The following is an 18,361-nucleotide window of genomic DNA, read 5'->3' as shown; positions in this document are numbered from 1 at the left end:
TATTTTGAAAGCAGGTTAGCTGAGGAGAAAGCCCGGCATCCTGCGTGCTGACCCCGGGGTCAAAGCACCTGAGCTTGGCTCCTCACTTCCACTTGAGCAGTTTTGACACACCGACACCAACACTTTTTGCCTTGCCTGCGCTCATTTTTACCTGCTTTCACTTTTCCTATTGATTAAAACAGGCGGGGAGCGCGTCTGCCTGCTGCAGAGAATGACATGTTATAGATGTGATCCGCTTTGGCTGGTGTAGTTGGTCGGAAAAGACTGGGCTAAAAGCTGAGGGTCACCTTGAACTGAGAGTAATGTCTGTTTCGATCTTGTTCTCGAAGCGCACCAAGGGACCGGGAGGCATTTTCACACAGTTTCGTTATGAGTTTTCTCGCTCTGCCTCCTGAACAATTGTTTTCTTAGTTAGGCTTCTTGATACAGTACCCAGAGGCCCTAAAAACAACTGAGTAAATATTTGGCATTTGCTCGAGCTGAAATGATGATTATGAGCCAAAGTTTGGCAACACCACAGGACGCAGCGTGTGCGCCACCACAATTCAAACCTACCGAGCTTTAATTGGACTACAAATTCTCCAAAGAGAGCACACGCAATCCCGTGTTTGCCTTGTTTAATTTCGCTTTTTGTGAACTTTGCAATTACGCTGAGGTAGGTAGAGAGGCACCTGTGCGTCGCGAATTAATTGCTTTGCAAGCTCGCACGCCAGCTCTGCTGATTTACATGGCGATATGAGGGAGAGGAACACGGTGCAACGTGCCACTCTTTCAACTGTAACAATCATTTTGATTTGTTTTCACTGCCTGGCACGCTGGCATTTCAATTCATCTCAAATACACAGGAACAATGGGAGGAATTTGCTCGAAAAACACGCACACGCCCAGCTCGTTCACGTCTGCCTGAGGAGCACAGTCACTTATTCTGTGCATAACAAGTCTACCCCTCAGATTCTCCTCTTTCAAGAATCCCATTTGATTTCATATTGGCCAATGAAACAGTGGTGGGTGAGAGGCAAGTGAACAATCAATCTTTGTAATGTGATCCACGGATTGAGCGCAGTGAGTAAATGTTTGCTCAGGCAGCCATCCAAGCCTGCAGTCAAACGAATTCTGCAGAAAAGGAATCTATCCAGGGCAGGCCTCTCTCTTTATCCCTCGCCTGCCCGACAGCAGCAGGGTATCAAGCACATTATATTCCAGCGCTCTGTGCATTTTTCATATAGGCTCGCCTTTTATGTTTTATGTACGCCAGCTCAGGGGAGAACAGCTGTGTGGGCGCCGCATCCTCTGTAAGTTTAGAGGGAGAGAGAGAGAACTCATTTCAGTGGGAGAAGTGGAGCAGAATGCCAAACGCAGCAAGCGCAGTACCTGCGAACAAACAGGAGCTGCAGACCAAGGCCTGCCTCTGCTATTACATTACCATAATACACGGAAACAACACCTCGCATGCTGTTACTGCAGTAATTTGAAAACAGATTGACAGGATTTACAAGTTCTCAGCTTATCTTCGCTCTGACCTCTGTGACCTCAATCTTCACTGTCAACTTTTGGAGTAAAATCACATGTTGGAGGCTTATTCGCAGTTGTTGCAGACTTTTCCAGGATAATCTGGTATTATATATAATAATGTAAATTGATTTTTTTTTTTCCAATGTTGCATTTGGTTTCTGTGGAACCAAAACAGAAGAGAAAGAAATGCATAGTGTGATTTTATAATTGACCCTACTTGCTCCTTCATGCAGAGCTGATAAATCCCTCAGGCTTCTTCTGTGACTGTTGGAATATAATACACTGCTGGTATGGAACATAGTGGGTACAGAGCAGCTCCTTGAGAGATTAGGCTGCCGTGTGCATTAGCATATATGCTATCTTAACAAAATGTAATGTGCACACTTTTGCTTCCTGCTAATGCCAATTAAAGTTCAGTGGAAACAAAGGAATAAAATCTCAAAGCTATTTAGATGTTGGGGTTAAACATTAAAATGTAAAAGTGGGTAAAATTACAGTTTAAACTGATTTTGTTCAAATGTCAAACACATTCTTGGGTTATACATCATCCAGATTATTAAATCGTAGTAATCCATTAAATGTAGTATATGAACTAAAATTCCAAAGCAAACTACCAATAAATTGAGCAACAAAAAGTCTATATGAAAATATTTTAAATGAATTACCATTTTAGTTTTGCACAAGGGATATTTACATAGCCCACAAAATGAGTGAATCCTTTACATTTCACAACTATCCACCAAGCATTATTGTGTATTTCTATACATTTCGATAGATTAAAGCAATTAAAACTTTCCACCGACTGACTTTAAATGTTGTTGTGCCTCAGGCATTTATTTAAAATGGCAAAGGCACTTTATTGTACTATTTATTTTTTCCACCTGACTGAGTCTGCAGGCGTCAGTTAAAGTATAGAGCACACCATTGGAATAGACTCAAATCAATTTTCATGCATAGTTTTTGAATAAATAAAAGAAAATATTTTGGGATATTTAAACTTAGATTAATTTGAATACTGGTCATAGCTCAATGGGGTTTCTCTTACAGTTAACTCTAGAGACTGACTTCTCACAGACTGAGCTCCTCTGCTGGAGACAGGAGGTGAAATACTCTTGTTTAGAGGGACACACTGCCACCCAGTGTTACAGCCTGTGAGGCAGGAAGAGCTGAGGTTTACTGAAGTTTGGCCGTTTGTGCCAGCAGCCACTTCACCTCATCCTCATTAGCATTAATCATCCTGTCTAATGTTAACCGTTAACTGAGAACGATGCTGAGAATCATCCACCACTGTGAGCTGCATATTTATAATGAAATGAGAGAACAGAACATTACCCTGCTCAGAGAGCGTCACTTTTTATTTTCTCAACAGGCGTATAAGCTCCAGGCCTAGAGTTCACATAATAAGCCTATCAGGCATATCCAAATCTTGTCTTGACCTACAGACCAAAATGGCAGGAGGATCAGTTTTGGCCTATGATGAACATGTACACAGGATTACTGTCTGCCCCTCTGTCTTTTTCATTCTACCATGAGGGCAACAAAGCCACAAATTTCAAATTCTATAAATAACATCTTTAGATAAATATCTTAAATATTTAAGATTTTCATCTCACGTTCACTCTCAAAATACTCTGCAGTTGTTGTAGAATATCAAAAAATCTGACCAAAAAAATGGAGAGACTCAAACAAAGATATGCACCCTGGTGCATGTACTGTATTTCAAGGCAGTGGGTGTTTTTTAATCACCTGGTTCATGTCTCTAACCAAGAGGTGTTTCTCTGGTTTGCATTCCAGAGAGATTTTCAGGAATTCACATTGGCTCATGAAATGTTGTTTAATGTAGAGGTCATGATATCAGGTGGAACAGTGAAATCGTCCATTTTTGGCGCACACCAGAAGTAACATCATTGAACCTCTTAAGTTGAGCACGTAGGCTCTTCAAGTCATGGCAGTGAATGGTTGTGCACCTTCCAGTTTTTGAAACGAGCGCTCAGTGCATACTGGGCTTTTCTTTTCAAGGTGGTAAAGTAGCCAGACATGTATACATGTACCGACACCTGTGTGACCCTTTACTGACAAAACCACCTCCTCTTGCATCACTTTTTTGTTTTTATTAGCCATAAACACATAAACTGTTCCTCAGCTTTGATGAGCTGTATAGCAGAGCACGCGATCTTGTTTGGTCTGTGATGTTCTTCTGGGAACACACACTAACTTCTTGCTTCTTCACAGAATATTTTATTTGTACGACTTCTGATGTTTTTGTGAATACCAAGACGTTTCAACAAGTGAGGCCCTATAAAACCACAATTTGTCATTTATACATTTTGGATTTTGCACAGGTTAAACAAATGAGATAAACCGTGTTAATTAGTGAGCTGTAGAAGTCCTTTTATCTAGAAAGAAAGCCAATAAGTGTATTTCAAAAAATGTTAAAGTATTCAAATCCTCAACAGTTTTTCTGAACCGTAAAATGATGTGAAAAATTTGTTATTTTTAGAGAGTAACCTGGAGTTCCACAGGGTTCTGTCTTTCCTCCACTTCTTTTAGTGTTCTCCTAGCATCCAAACCCAGATTCGTCCATGGGTCTGTCAGATAGTGAAATGTGATTCTTCCAGTCCAGTCCAGTTGCGGCATGCTTTACATCACTCCAGTTAACACTTTGCATTGCACATCCTGATCCTGCATGCAGCTGCTCGGCCATGGAAACCAATTTCATGAAGCCCCTGACGCACAGTTGATTTGCTGATGTTGCTAAATGCTCAGCTAATGCATTATATAACTTATTGTGCAGTGTCACAAACAGCTACTACAATAATTAAGCTTCTTAAGGATGATGTATTGTGCAATTGAATTTCGAATAGGACACTGATAACTGCATGTTCTTAAGAGACAAAATTAGTTCTTTAAAAAATCTAATATTAGCCTAAATAACCACAGTTCTTGGTAACTACCCAGTAGTTACCTGTGTTTGCCAATTTGTGGCATGGTCCATTCTATGTTCTTGTCCCTGTAAAGATACATTAATACATTAAATTAATAAATAAACAGGTATTTCACATTATTATGCAATTATAAGATATTAAAATCAGAATTAAGCATGAATTATGCATGTCATAATTATGAGACATGGAAAGTACGACAGAGTAGCCTATTTAATTATTATGAAAACTGTCTCAATTATTCACTTATGATATGAGATACTAAGTCCCATTTATCACAGAGAATACCATTATTATGGGAATCTTTATCTCGTAAAATACTATAGGTCATTATGTGTGTTCTTTTAAATATGATTTATAATCTCAGTTGGTACTTATCAACGTGTAAGTGTGATGAATGACAATCTGCGAAAAGTGAAGTTTTTATTCAGAGATCTGATGAATTCATTTGTTTATCAGTATCATTTGATACTACATACAGCAAGTGTCTATATATAGCCCAGCAAAAGGAAACCCACAACAATCACCCCCTACTGACTTCTTTTTTCAGACTGAATCATTAGACCTTAATCAGCCGATCAGTCCCAGCCTTTCATTGCTCACTGCTGTTGTCTGCTGATATTACACCATCTACTGGGAACTCAATGGAACCACCTCAGTGACCCCCAGTGGCCACTTGTCCAATCACTTGTACTTTTTGAGCTCTAAATCTTTCCAGTAGTGTGTCTCCATTTACCTTAAATCCTCCTGAAGCCAGGAAGAAAACATCTTTGGTAACACTTACAATAAAACATACAATTAACATTGCATGGAACATTAATTTATTTATTCTACATGTGCCACTTGCATCCAGAATCTTCTGCATGTAGACCTATAATAGCTAAATAATCTAGTGCTGATTGTATTGCTTTGGACCATGATACACTAAACTGACCACTGTAAACCTTATCTGTACATTTTCAAATATGTGAATGGGCAGCACAGACTATTTGGCTCTTAATTGATTCTTTTGTTCACCTCAGTCCCCATCAGCATGAGGCTGAACCTTCATTATTGGCCAAGACAAGGAGGAGGGATGGAGAAATGGACAGAGCATGAAGAGAGATAGTTAGGGATGAGGGGAGATAACGAGGAGGGCAAAGTACCCTGTAGGATTAGCAAAAAGAGTGGATAATAGGGAGCAAGTGTGACCACAGATACAGTATCCTATCAAGTGAGAGTGAAAAATGGGAGAAGGACTGGAAATGAGCGAATCATGTGGTGTAACTTATCCCCCTCAGTTCACCAGAGACCAAAGACACTTTAGTTCATCGAAGGAAAGAGGCCAGAGTCCAGGTAGCCGCAGGGAGATGAGAGGGTATTTTTTCACACTTGAGAGGGTCTTTGCTGTACCTAACTGGCCACACTGGCCACCAGTCCTGTACACTGGTCCCAGCTTGGTGCTTTGTCAATGTGCTGTGACTAATCCAGGAGGGTTCCCGCATTTTCTCTCACCCTAATTAAAAGAGGATTAGATGGGATGGAGCTCTCTAGGCCACTCCAAAATGCATAGCCACCATCCCTTTGCTTTCCCAGGATAATCGCACTTAGTGGAATTGCTTGGATTTTCTGTGCAGGCCACCACCTGAACTCACTGAATGGGTTCCTCGCCAAAATAGTTGGTGCTAAGACTAAAAAAGAGGCTTACAAATATGGATTGGTCCAAAAACAGACACTGTAGCAATTCCCCAACTCATGTCTACATATGGTCTACAGGCTAGACTCCAAATCTGCTTGTGATTATAAGATTTACTCTTGTTGGCTTCTATTTTTAGCATAATTTGTGCATGTGCTGTGGGGATATGTAAAGTGTTTTTTTTTCTTGAAAGTACCTAGTTCTTAGGATTTGCTGCAACATGATGACTTATTTTAATTTGGATGCAAAACCATAAACAGTCTATGAGCAAAACTGAGTTTATGTGCATTTTCCTTCCTCTCCCCCCTGCTTCACTTTTATGTACAAATTATGATGCATGTCACCAAAGAATGAATCTGTTTATATCTCTTTCAGTGACACTAAAAAAAGAATGTAAACCAAGGATACCAAGACACCTTGAGGATTACCAGAACAAGGACACAATTCAACCAGGACACATAACATTCTCAGCACATAAAACATGGGCGTGACTGATGAGCTCTTGGGAAATATTTTACCCAGCATAACGACTGGCAGGCAGCTTGACTGAGACCAGCCCTCTAGGCAACTGCACACAGGCTACTGAAACCAACAGTCATTATAGCAGGACTTTCATCCAAATACTTCTTCTTCTTCAACATGGAAATTACACAATAAATAAGAAACAAGATACATTATAATAAATAATAATGGAAATTTAATCTGTGAAACCGTCACTGCCACTGCCTCCTCGCCATTGTCACTCCCATTTTCATTGTGCTCAGTTGTTGATGCCTCAAATACATGCAAGTGTTTGCTTGCTTTTTTTTAATGCACTATCGCGAAACATCTGTCCAGTGCAGTTCAACACATGTCTCAAAAACTTGTCTTCCTCATCAATATTCTTTTTATGTAGCCGCTTTGAATGCTCTAAACTCCTTATTCGCTCACTGTAAGTTAAATGTCAAGCCAAAAAGCACCTATTTTGCTGTATATGGTGACATTACTCATTATTCTCAAAACTGTTGGACGGCTGTAGAGAAACAGGCACGGCTCCAGGTTGCAGGGAAACGTGTAGCCAGAATTTGCCAGTGCATTGTCACCTCCCAGGAGTCAGGCAGCCGTAAAAGCTGAACATGAACAGACAGACTTACAACAGAAAGTTGGTTTGTTAGGTTATTAATGGAAGCTTCTTTCAGCTGTTAACTAATCCTGCGCTGCAGCCTATAAATAGCCAGCTGAGTTAAAAGTGCTGGCTAGTTTAGATGCCTTCTGCAGCAGAGAAGCTATATTCCCACTGCACTAGTGGTATCTGGGGAAGCCTTTAAGAATTGACCTGTGGGGCCCTGGCCTAAACCCAGGCAGTGTTGGTGTCTGCTGAGGGTGTGGACTGCAGTGTATTTATAGTCACAGTTTGCTTCTGGGCACAGCCATCCAGACTGGCATGATAGATGATAAAACTTTTCATTGCGCCACTAAATTTCCAAGCACTAGTATTATTTTTAACAATTCATGCAAACATTATCATGAAGAAACTTCTATAAGGTTCGACTAAATAATCTTGCATTCAAGTTTTCCTCTGAGATGCCTTCAAGCACATCTCTAGAGTGCGCTCAGGTGTCATCACTGTATTATGAAGTGTAATGTAACACCAGTGTGGGCAACTGTTGTCTCTCATGGGTGAATTATGGATGCCAGGATGAGAGAATGCACATGAAAAACAAGTGTTGTGAACGTGCTGCAGCAAAATGAAAGCGGTCTGATGTTTTGAAGGCTGAGCCCACTTCAGCATGGAGGAGTCTGCCATGTGCGTCACAGGACCTGCAAGTCAAAGTTTAGGGTGAAAGGGGCCCATCACAGCAGCAGCAGCAGCTCCAGCTCAGAGAGATACACAGTCTGTGTGAAGGGCTTTGTGTCACTGTGGTAGACAAACACAAGGCAAAAAAACTGCCCGCTGCCACCGTCTGATAATTCATCCAGCGTTCACTATGGAAAACGACAACGAAGAAATGTCAATGAAAGAATCCAAAAGACGAGAGCGTCAGTCAGGTAATCGGTCTCCTCCAGTGTGCTAGCTGTGCTGCTCAGTTTGGCCCCAGGCGGCGTTTAGTGGACTTTCAACGACAGTCAACAGTAAAGCAAAGTTACTTTATTTCTGCTGTATTTACATCTCGCCCGTGTTGTAATGTTTAGTTTTAAGAGAATATCAAACGCAGCGGCGAACGTTAGCTTATGATAGTTAGCTTGTGCAGAGCAACATGTAAAGCTAACGCATTCCTCTGATAAGCTAACAACGTAGAGTTGGTGTAACAGCAACCATCAGCCTTTATAGAGACTATAAGATTAACAGTGACACCCAATACTAGCTGTTTAGTGATCAATATAAAGGTGTTCTGGTAGCAGTACTGGCTAACACTTACACACTGTGTAATTAGGTGCTATATTTGGCTAATTTCATATATCTGACATCTTAAAGTATGTTAGTTAGTTAGTTAGTGTGTGTAGGTATTGATGGCTAACCTAGAAATCTAGCAGATTTACCCTCATTCACAGGATGGGATCAGTCTGTTGAGCCCTGTTGTGATCAGTATTGACCATGTCAGTGACGCAGGGATATAAGGCCTCATCACCAATAATCCAGAATGGAAATTTGTCACCATAATTTAGTAGCTGCCCAGCTATGCCTAACTTAATCTAACGTTAATATAAATCCATCAATGGCGTTTTGACCTCTAACTTTGTCTGTAGGTCCAAGCAGGCATGGTTTACATGCTAGTGATCGTAATGAAGGTAGGGATCTCATTCATTGAATGGTTGCATGTCTTGCAGGGCGCGTGGTGTGACTGCCAGTGTTTCATCTAACACATGCCTAAGACCATTGTGTCATAACATGCTGTTAAGCTTGCTAACCAGAGTTGTCCTGAGATGGAAGAAAGCTGCTCTGGTGCATGACTGGAGTAGAACTTTGGGTTTTTTAAGAAAGAATAATGTACTAAACTCAGTATATATGATATAACCCCACAGATTGTTTGAATCAGTTGAATTTATTTCGCTGCATGTATTTCTCTTCTTTCCCCCAGCTTTGGAGGATGCAGACACCAGCATCGGCTTTTGTGGCTTCATGTTGGTCCTCCTGTCCATTCTTCTCATGGTGGTTACTCTTCCCATCTCCATATGGATGTGCATCAAGGTCAGCTCCTGGTCACATCCAGTGTTTATTTGGTATAGTAGAGTGAATTATGTGTTGAAAATGATAGGGTTTGTACTGGAGACTCGTCCGCTGTGTTATGTGTGTTTATTTAGCAGCTGGTGAACCATTGTTTTGATTTTACTGAATTACGGTATCCTCAGTGAGAATGTAATTGCTCAGTACCTTTTTCAAAATAAGTATCACCAGGTGTATCTCAGTATCCTAAATTATATATGGAGAATGTCAAATAAGAGAAACAGAGATACCATTCACGTGTTTTGTCTCTGTACACAGATTGTGAAGGAGTATGAGAGAGCCATTATCTTTCGCCTGGGGCGCATTTTACGAGGAGGAGCCAAAGGTCCAGGTCAGAACATCATTTATATCCCAGCGTATATTTGTTACTCCATCCTCAGATATTTCAATGAAATGTTCTTCAAACCTGATTCCAGTGGGGGTTTGTCCTACTAGATTATCGTACAGTTATCTCCATCTCTGACATTTGTTAACAACTGAAAGTTGTTACAGTGTTAATCTAAACATACCAAGCCTCAGTTTGGTTCTGAGCCAGTAGATACGGTAAAGTACATGATAACATCTAAGGTCATTACACTTTATCATCTGATGCGGATAGATAAAGAACTTTCCAAAAGTAAAGTATCTTTTGGACCGTTTACATCACACATTCAGGGTTGGGTTCTCAGGTTTCCTTGCTTGTAAAGTTGCTTTGCATTCTCCTCTAAAGGTCATAACTTGGAGCTTCCCCTCCCATTTTTTGTTGTCAGGTTTTGCCTCTGACTAATATCCAAACCACTTACCCACAGGTAACAGAAACCACAACAAAACCGATGCGATTGTTGTGGACAGTGCAGATCTCCTGTTTGTTTTTCAGATCAATTAGCAGATAATCAATAATCCTCTGCTGTCTGTGTCCTAGTTTGACACACACACACACACACACACACACACACACACACACACACGTGTTTGTACGCATGTCTAAACAATGGCACGAAACAGACTTGAGCACTCCTCATGTTGCACTGCAGCACTGTTTACTGTACGGGACATGAGCTATTCCAGACGTACCAGAAAACAATACGTTTTATCTGAGAAAAACCCTTTACAGGATTCTGAAGCTGTCATTGGCTGTGAAAGCCCTGTGTTGACACCAAATGAAAGAAGTGAATGTAATTGGCCATGATTTTCACACCCACCTCTAATATACAGTGTGTTATACCTACCTAGGTGCCACCAGTGTGCAACAGGAGCCTGTTCATGACATAACCAAAAGGGCGCAGGGTGCATTTGACTGCAGTGTGGTCAGGCTGCTTATAGAGCTCTCTGCGTCTTCTACTGAGCAGCAACCGACCCACTGTGGTGAAAGGAGATAAAACCAAACCCTCAGGCATAGATATGTGTCTCCTTACGTATTCCTATCAAATGATTGTGTTTGCTGTAGTGTTCCTGTGCAAAACTCACGTGACGTTGCAGGACTGTTTTCCCTTTAATGAATGATGTCGACACGCTTGTTGTTGTAACTGTTGTGCTATTTAATCAGAGAACAGCAAAGTTTCTCATTTATGCACCCTTCTCAGAGGTGTATGAATACACACTGTCCAACACAAACAACATTTAAACCTCAAAGGCATTAGCTTCGTCAACCAGTACTAAACAATCCAGCTACATTAAGACCTTGCTGATCTCAGGGGGCCTTCACAAAGGGAGTGTGGGGGCTTTTTTTCTGTGGCAAAAAATGTTAACTTCAATTTTTTTCTTAGATGTATATTTAAGGCTAATGCAGATGAACTAAGATAGAAATTTACCATGAGGGAAATGTTGTTGTTGTTGTGCAGCAGTTGTGATGCAAGGAGCTAGGAGGTGTGAGAATATATAGTGTGCAAATATGAAAATATTGATATGGTGCAAATCCAAACAGGTTAATGGAAGGATTATAGATGCCTATGAGAAGTAGCAAATAGTATCAAAGCTGAAGTACAGCTGAGTCTACATGGTTAATTCAATGTAGTGTCCCATAAATCAGAGTCATGATGATTGTAATCTACAGTGAGACAGTAATCCAGGAAGAAAGGGAGAGCTTTAAATAAACAGAGCTGAACAGAGCTGAAATGGGTTCTGGAGCCACCTCTGTGCATCTGATGTCCCTGTCTTGACATGAGGCACAAAGGGTTTAAGGTTTGGTTGTCACGGGAAGAAAGGATTTCCTGTAGCACACTGTGGTGCAGTGTAGTGGTGACAGTCTGCTGTCGGAGGTATTTTATATATGCAGCCATTATTCTTTAGTGTTAATTGTGACTTTTGATTGTCAATAGGTGTAAAATAGGTGTTTCTTCTAAAACCAAATCATATGAATTGATGTCTGCAAGGAATCCCTGAATGTTACATACATAATGTTTCTCATATGAATGAACCTTCAATATTCTTTGGAAGACAACAACCATGCTAGCAGCTCTGTTACTGTACATTCCCACCCATCCCCTTCTGCTGGTAGTCACAATGACAAAGGGGAAGTCTGTGGAACAAATTAAAAATGGCTAAATATGTAGCACTGTTAACAAGATGTCCACCCCCAAAGTTCAACCATGTGGCGCGCTACCGCGAAGATGAGCCCCATCGTGCACATTGTTCGGTGTGGCCTCATTTATAAGGGCTCCCAGTCCACAGAGCCATATGTCTGCTGCATGTGTGTCTGTTTGAGGCCTGAATGCCTTAATTATTCTTTTGTCAGTGATGTGACTTCTGTTTTGAAAGGCAATGTATTTGTTTAAGTAAAGGAAGGGGAAAAAAATACAGACTCCCACGAGCAATAATTTGCATACATCTCATAACTCACTGTCTCTTTATCTTTGATTTCTTGTTTTACGGGATCTAAAAACCAGGCAGTGTCCTCTCAAAATGCTGAAATACGACTCCTCAGAGTGCCTGGGGACTCTGTTTATGACAGTGTGGGGTAATAATAGCTCTCTTCCGGCAAACTTAACACTCCTGAGGAGTTAGAGGAGCCAATGCCAATGTTGAATTCAGCATTTGGTTTCCCATAAAGCCCCTTACCCTCGGACTCAAAATCCGGCTCCCTCCCCATCTACAGCAGCTGTTATACATTAGTGGCACAGATCAAGTCCCTGTATGCTTACTTTAAAACGCTTGGGGGAGTTATTTGTCATAAAATGAAAGGGGTATGTTTGTGGACTCGTATCTGTTTACACTTCTTCTCTGCCATGAACAGAGATGGTTATAGATGAACAAGTTTTGTTTTTTTTCAGGCTGCTTATCAGTGGAATTTTCCACTGCATTACAAGATGGTTTACAGAGTCTGAGAGCAACTGAGGCCTCTTTCCTTGACTGACAGGAAATCCAATTGTTGAGAATGCTGAAATTGTCGTGATGGAAACGGCATTGGGAGGACGCTGCTGTTGCACAGATGGCTGTTATCTCACCATTTAAATGCACAATATCCTGACAGGGAATGCAGCCCACAAGTCTCTAACTGGCGTGGCATTAATGTTTGCTAAATGTTTGCACACCTAGCACATGTCTGTTTCACTCAGGCACATGCCTGGTATTGTTTAATGCACTAATTCAATCATTGTGACTTTAAACAGACTCATGAAAGCTGCAAATATCCACAGCTTTGCCTCGCTGTCAGCACAGCTGCAGTCTTATAAAGAGAGCTTGACTTGGCCTCCTGCCCGAATTTCATTCATCCCGGTGTTTTCAAACATTTGTGATGAAGCTTCCTCATTATTGTGTTTACAGTGGCTTTAGTCTTTGTTAAAACTATTTGCATTCTTGTGATTTCACAGGGCTGTTCTTCATCTTGCCGTGCACTGACAGCTTTATTAATGTGGACATGCGCACCATCACCTTCGACATCCCGCCGCAAGAGGTATCACATGCACGCTTTCAATTACATTAAACAAATACTTTGCACACTCCGTGTATTTATTTTTTTTTTGATTTTGGCAGATAAAACAATACAAATCCTTTTTCCTAAAATGCATCTTCAATCAATGTCCTGCTCTCAGGTTTTGACCAAAGACTCTGTGACCGTGAGTGTTGATGGTGTGGTGTACTACCGGGTCCAGAATGCTACTTTGGCCGTGGCTAACATCACCAATGCTGATGCTGCTACCCGACTGTTGGCCCAGACCACCCTGAGGAACGTCCTGGGCACCAAGAACCTGGCAGAGATCCTGTCTGACCGTGAGGAAATCGCACACAGTATGCAGGTAGAGGACAGCGCTTTTACACAGTTTGCTGGCGTTGTGATCCAAAACAACACACTAGAACTAAGATGCTTCCCTTGAATTTGAGTGGTGTAACATTAAGCGTACGAAACACTAAGTCACACGTGCTCCTGTGACAGTCACAGCTCACTGTGCACATTAATTCAGATGAATTGCATGTTACTTTTAATTTGTTCAACCTTGACTTTTTGAAAAAGGGACAGATTTAGTTCATACCTTTTGGTGGTAGGTTGGCATTTTAGATTCTAGATACTGCATGTTGGTAAGCATAGTTTATCCAATATGCCATATAAGATCATTCAGCCAGTATGTTAACATTCACTCTAATGAAAAGTTCTCATGATTGTTAGAAAATAAAATGTCATAAATATGCTGGAACTGAAAGTCTGGAAGCCTGAAATAAAGCACACTAAAGCATTATGTGAAAAAGTATTATGTAGTCAGTAAAAATAAACGTAGGCAATAACACGAGGCTCCATAACACAGACTGACTCGCAAAGAAAACAGAATGGAGGATTACGGTGCCACTTTGCTCGCTGAGGGCCAGGTTTTCCTAACCAACAAACTGCAGTTCAAATGCGCATTAGCTGTAAACTAAGAAAACCTTAGGTGATCCTGTGTTCCTTGTAGACACAGATGTTAGTTTGCCTTTGAGTTCAATTATTCATTTATTCATTAAACTTTTACTTCCAGTTTATGCTGAGCTTCTGTGTACGATTAAATATTTATTTCTGATGCACACACAGTCAGAAGGTTTGTCAGCGATCAGTTGGCTGTTCATTAATGTCAAACACAGTTTTTACTTAATGTGTTCAGTTCAGTATTACAGTACACATTGTTTTTAGACAGATGTGGATAAACACTGTTAATGTGTCAAATGGGGTTCTCCCCACACCAGCATTTACAGTTAACTATCCTCACTGAAACCCTACAGAAACATGCCTCTCATGCACTGTTCCAGGGGCTTGCAAATAGCAAATTGTGCATTGCTGCCATCATCTGGTATAGAGCGGGGCTGAATTGATAAATTGCCATTTGGTCATCTGGTTTGAATACATACAACCACAACCTCTTTCTGTGGTTCAGTTGTCAGATCACTGGAGAAGTATAATAGAATGATTTGATTGCTTAAATAGAAGTAGCTCTGAGTCAGCAGTGGCTCTGCTGCATTAAAAGCCTTGATCGAACTAGTGTTTGATAGTGCTACAGTTGTTTGCAGTTCACAGTAGGTAGTAGCTTTCACAGTAGGAGGCTTTGTCTCATTTGATTAAATACAGCAAGAACAAAGCTCCTTTCTCCAACACAGCCACTGTACTAAGTACAGAGCCCCATCTGTTTTTTATGCTTACAAGGCTTCTAATATGTAGGTGATGATGCGAAAACATCCTGCATGAAATATTGGATGCATTAAAGTGAAAAATAAGCCATGTGATCTGTTTTTCGCTCGTCATTCAGTGCTTATTATCCACAGCATAATAACAGTAGGTGTAAAATGACTGCAGGGCTGTGACGCTACTTTTAGAAGTGTGTGTTATGGTGTGAGGATGCTACATACATCTGCCATCATCCATTTTTAATGAACCTAATATTTCCACTTCACACCAACTTGCCCTGAAACATGAGGTCTTGCGCCATCTGCTGGACGGTTTTGAAAAGTACAAGACAGCTGGCTTTTAAAGTAAGACAATGTAACTTAAGATGAAGAGCAGCAACAGCAGCCTCCACTGCCACAAATTGTTGGCATGTTTAATTCTGTTAATATCTGAGTGACAAAGGGAAAATCTTTAAAGGGGAAGAGACTCTGACACGAGACCAGGCCAGAGAGCAAAGGAAAACATTTGCTCCGACGGCATGAAGACCCACAGACTTATAGTTGGTGGTGTGTGATGTAGTGCTTTAAAACAAGTGCGAAGGAAAGAGGCACCATTCTCCCTGTTACAGGTCGGTGTACCTGACATTGAAGTGGCTGCTTTTTTTTTTTCTCCTTGTATTTAAATCTTAGTGACAAAATGAAATATTTCATTTGTGGCTCCTGAAAGCATTTTCAGCCGTGTTGAAAAACGTTGAACACTCGTCTCTCGTCTGTCTTGACAGTCCAGTCTTGACGATGCTACAGATGACTGGGGGATCAAGGTGGAGCGGGTGGAGATCAAAGATGTCAAGCTTCCCCTTCAGCTCCAGAGAGCCATGGCTGCTGAGGCCGAGGCCAGCCGCGAGGCCAGAGCCAAGGTACGAAGGTTCTGACGCACCACTATAGTGTGAAAAGTGTAAATTGGTGTTAGGATCAGTTGTCTTTAGTGTAAAAAAGTGTTCTTTCCCTCCTGAGTACATTCTGACACCCCCCCCACCCTCTGTCTTGTTCACACACCTCTCTTTCCTCCCGTTTTTTCCCGTCAAGGTGATCGCAGCGGAGGGAGAGATGAACGCGTCGCGGGCGCTGAAGGAGGCCTCCCTGGTGATCGCCGAGTCTCCATCAGCCCTGCAGCTGCGCTACCTCCAGACCCTCAACACCATCGCCGCCGAGAAGAATTCCACCATCATTTTCCCACTGCCGCTGGAGATGATGCAAGCCTTCATGAAACACTGAGGGAGGGCGCTCTCCAAACACTTTTCACACGCACAACATGCATCTGGCACACACACGTAGAAAAGAAAACTACCACACAAACTGTTTTCTAACAAGTGGGTCTTTGGTTGCTTCACTTCAAATAGCTTTTTTTTTTTTTTTTACATGCAAAAATATTCGTATAGATTAATCGGACGCTCCAACTGCCAACAACTGACAGCTGAAAGAGTTTAGCCAACAGCGTGCAGCAAGTGGTTTAGCTTTTAATCTGCAGCTTGATTTTTTTTTTATACTCATTTTATTTTATGCACAGTTCCCGGAGTGTCAAAGTAGAAGCAGGAAGCTCAAACCTTCTCGTCATCTGTTTTACAAATGCTTTAAAGGAAAGTGCCTGCTGGATATGTGGCCTTACACCTGCATGTACACACACACACACACACACACACACACACACACACACACTGTTGTACTTGTATATCTAGTATCTCCCTGTATTGTGACTCTACTGCCAGCATCGTAGTGCTCTGATCATTGGATACCTAAAAGTGCGATAACCATATGAGGGCTGCAGTGGCTTTGTTCCTCCAAATCAATCAAAATGTTTTTAGATGTTAGCTGTGCCATCGCTTATTTTCACAGTTTTAGTGTAAAAGTTGTTCCAACCTCAGCACTGAACTTACATCACAGCATTGAAGATTCAAACGTGTAGCAGAACGTACAGTACAGACTCTACTGTAGTTTAGCCCACCCAACTCTTTATTTACTGACAGTACAGTAAACATGGTGCATAAACAGGCTGATTTCAGTCTTTAGAGTCATGAGATGGATCCATGCCAAAGCTGCAATGATGAAATCTTTTTTGCTTTATCACAGAACTAACCAGCGCAAGGGGAAGGAATCCACCTTAAAGATAGCTCTTTCAGAAAGTACTGATCGGCCTGATTGATACACACACACACACCCACACAGACACACATACACATTTACCTCCCTGTTAAACACACTAACACCACCAACACTTCTGTCCCAGACTACAAGCTAAACCTTGGCTGAGAGGTGGACAGTCAGGCTGACAGGCTGGATGTTACTAGTGTGTGTTTACAGTATGCTCTCTATTAAAACACAGTATATGCTATATTTAGAAGGATGGGCAGAATATTAGGAACATCTCAGATTACCGCTGAGTCGACTCCCTCTGACACAAAAGGCGAACGTTACCAGCTCCACCGGTGGTGCTGCAGTAATCACAGGGCTGCGAGATGTTCCTCTTATGTAGCAAAATATCGCAAATATTTCAGCCAAAAGCCTTAACTTACAGCCATCGACTCATTTTACAGTCTAAAATCACATTTCTATGCACCTCAAATGAAAATAACAGAATGATTTGAATTAACTTTTATCTTTTTAAGCACTACTTCATCACGTATGCTAATCCTCAGTGTTAACAAACCAAAAAGCTACACATCTTTATATCTATCTAAAAACTGACATGTAGTTGTTGCATTTTTCCTGCATTTAACATATGAATGACAGGAGTGTTGGTAAATGTATGTTACAATATATGTGTGTTTCTGACGTAGTAGTGCTACTATACATGTTTGTATACATATATCCTATGACATAGTAGTTTTGCGCTGGCCGGAAGTGAGTGCTGGTTTAAAATGACACTAGAGATGTTTCTTTTCCTTGTTTTTTTGTTATGGAATACAGAGGCTGTTGCATTACTTTATTAAAGTAACTGTATATTTTAGTCAGTGCTATTGATTGTGTAAAGTTGCTCTAAGCTGAGTTTGAACTCTTTTGCAGAAAGTCTGCCACAGAAGGAAGAGAGGTGATCACACACGCACACCCAGAGCACGACCACATTGTGCTGCTCATGTCTGAGCAGCTGCTCGGTCCTGTTTCATCAGTAGCTTGCGGCTACACTGTTGCGTCTCGTCCATTTTCTCAGGGAGTGTTTGTGTTCAGAGAAGGTAGATTTTCAGCTCACTTCTCTCAACATTTGGCTTTGACCTAAGAAAGGAAAACCCTGTTCATCAAAGTGCAGTAGAACGAAAGTTTCTTCTTGTTAAAAATATTACTCACTTAGGTTATTTTTTATATAGTTTTATTCAGATGGTTGTGTTAGTTTTGCAGTTATCAGTATTTTTTGTACAATTTGCTAATGTTTGATATGGTTTTATCTTGTCATTATCAGTATATATTCTCTTTAAATAAAGACGCTATCAA

General features: G+C 41.1%; 1 protein-coding gene across 1 annotated transcript; it reads left to right on the top strand.

Moving 5' to 3' along the window:
- Positions 1 to 7,963: 7,963 nt before the first annotated feature.
- stom (stomatin) lies at positions 7,964 to 18,341 on the top strand. The gene is made up of 7 exons (XM_070850325.1): positions 7,964 to 8,157; positions 9,189 to 9,298; positions 9,593 to 9,665; positions 13,123 to 13,205; positions 13,345 to 13,548; positions 15,661 to 15,795; positions 15,965 to 18,341. Exons 1-7 carry the CDS (start codon positions 8,097 to 8,099, stop codon positions 16,151 to 16,153), a joined length of 855 nt encoding a protein of 284 aa, XP_070706426.1. The 5' UTR covers positions 7,964 to 8,096; the 3' UTR covers positions 16,154 to 18,341.
- Positions 18,342 to 18,361: the final 20 nt, after the last annotated feature.

This window comes from Pempheris klunzingeri, chromosome 19 (genome assembly GCF_042242105.1).
Source record: "Pempheris klunzingeri isolate RE-2024b chromosome 19, fPemKlu1.hap1, whole genome shotgun sequence".
Classification (NCBI taxonomy): domain Eukaryota; kingdom Metazoa; phylum Chordata; class Actinopteri; order Acropomatiformes; family Pempheridae; genus Pempheris; species Pempheris klunzingeri.
The sequence above is the reverse complement of the archived record's forward strand: the minus strand, read 5'-3'. Positions and strand labels throughout refer to the sequence as shown.